General features: G+C 52.5%; 1 protein-coding gene across 1 annotated transcript; it reads right to left on the reverse strand.

Moving 5' to 3' along the window:
- Window positions 1-241: 241 nt before the first annotated feature.
- LOC141729766 (olfactory receptor 14A16-like) lies at window positions 242-1,174 on the reverse strand. The gene has a single exon (XM_074545500.1). The coding sequence runs from the start codon at window positions 1,172-1,174 to the stop codon at window positions 242-244; it is 933 nt and encodes a 310-aa protein (XP_074401601.1).
- Between the last annotated feature and the right edge of the window lie 337 nt (window positions 1,175-1,511).

Genomic DNA, 1,511 nt, shown 5'->3' on the forward strand with positions numbered 1-1,511 from the left:
AGAAAACTCTGCTGGGAGATCCTTTAGTTCCTTTAAAGCCACCAAGAGCACTGCTCCCCATTGAAACAGGCTGTGGGCACAGGGAAGGTGGAGAGAAACACAATGAGAAATGCCACAAACAATGACATTTATTTGTAGATGAAAAAACTAAAACAAAGAAAAAGAACTTCCAAAATGAAACCAACAAGAAGTATCCAAGATGAATTTTATTACATGTAATTTGCAGAAATTTGCCATCAGTTTATTGTTTCTGAAAGCATCCAGTCATCAGTCTCTTCACTGCAGCCTTGAGCTCCTGGTTCCTCAGGCTGTAGATGAGGGGGTTCAGGGCTGGAGGCACCACCGAGTACAGAACTGACACTGACATATTAAGTGATGGGGAGGAGATGGAGGGGGGCTTCAGGTGAGCAAATGTTCCAGTGCTGAGGAACAGGGAGACCACGACCAGGTGAGGGAGGCAGGTGGAAAAGGCTTTGTGCCGTCCCTGCTCAGAGGGGATCCTCAGCACAGCCCTGAAGATCTGTACATAGGAGAAAACAATGAACACAAAACAGCCAAATGATAAACAAAGGCTAACTACAATGAGCCCAAGTTTCCTGATGTTTGAGTGGGAGCAGGAGAGCTTGATGATCTGGGGGATTTCACAGAAGAACTGGCCCAGGGCATTGCCATGGCACAGGGGCAGGGAAAATGTATTGGCTGTGTGCAGCAGAGCATTGAGAAAGCCACTGGCCCAGGCAGCTGCTGCCATGTGGGCACAAACTCTGCTGCCCAGGAGGGTCCCGTAGTGCAGGGGTTTGCAGATGGACACATAGCGGTCATAGCACATGATAGTAAGGAGGGAAAGCTCTGCTGAGATGAAGAACAGAAAGAAAAACAGCTGTGCAGCACATCCTGAGTAGGAGATGTCCCTGGTGTCCCAGAGGGAATTGTGCATGGCTTTGGGGACAGTGGTGCAGATGGAGCCCAGGTCGCTGAGGGCCAGGTTGAGCAGGAAGAAGAACATGGGCGTGTGCAGGTGGTGGCCGCAGGCTACGGCACTGATGATGAGGCCGTTGCCCAGGAGGGCAGCCAGGGAGATGCCCAGCAAGAGGCAGAAGTGCAGGAGCTGCAGCTGCCGCGTGTCTGCCAATGCCAGCAGGAGGAAGTGCGTGATGGAGCTGCTGTTGGACATTTGCTGTGCCTTGCCATGGGGACCTGTTCATGGAGAAAGGACAGGGACAAGTCAGCAGACACTGCTTTGAGCCAAACCTGAGCCATTACTTGCAGACTGTCGCACTTGGACACACCTAGCCTTGTTCTTGCTCTGGTACAACCTTCACCCAGGTCCCTACCTGAGCTCCAGTTGTCCGGGCTGAGTGTGCAGGAGCAGCCAGGCCTGTGCCTGGAGGCTCCCGAGGAGCCATCTCTGCCCCATTGCCCTGGGCTTGTGGCCATGGGGCAGAGGGATGAGGATGGATATTCAGGATTTTTCAGGGGAATCACTCCTATGCGGACAGGCTTGGTAGAGT

This window comes from Zonotrichia albicollis, chromosome 8 (genome assembly GCF_047830755.1).
Source record: "Zonotrichia albicollis isolate bZonAlb1 chromosome 8, bZonAlb1.hap1, whole genome shotgun sequence".
In the NCBI taxonomy this organism is placed as follows: Eukaryota; Metazoa; Chordata; class Aves; order Passeriformes; family Passerellidae; genus Zonotrichia; species Zonotrichia albicollis.

Coding starts and splice junctions, on each gene's coding strand:
- LOC141729766 (XM_074545500.1), bottom strand. CDS start 1,174: ATGTCCAACAGCAGCTCCATCACGCACTTCCTCCTGCTGGCATTGGCA.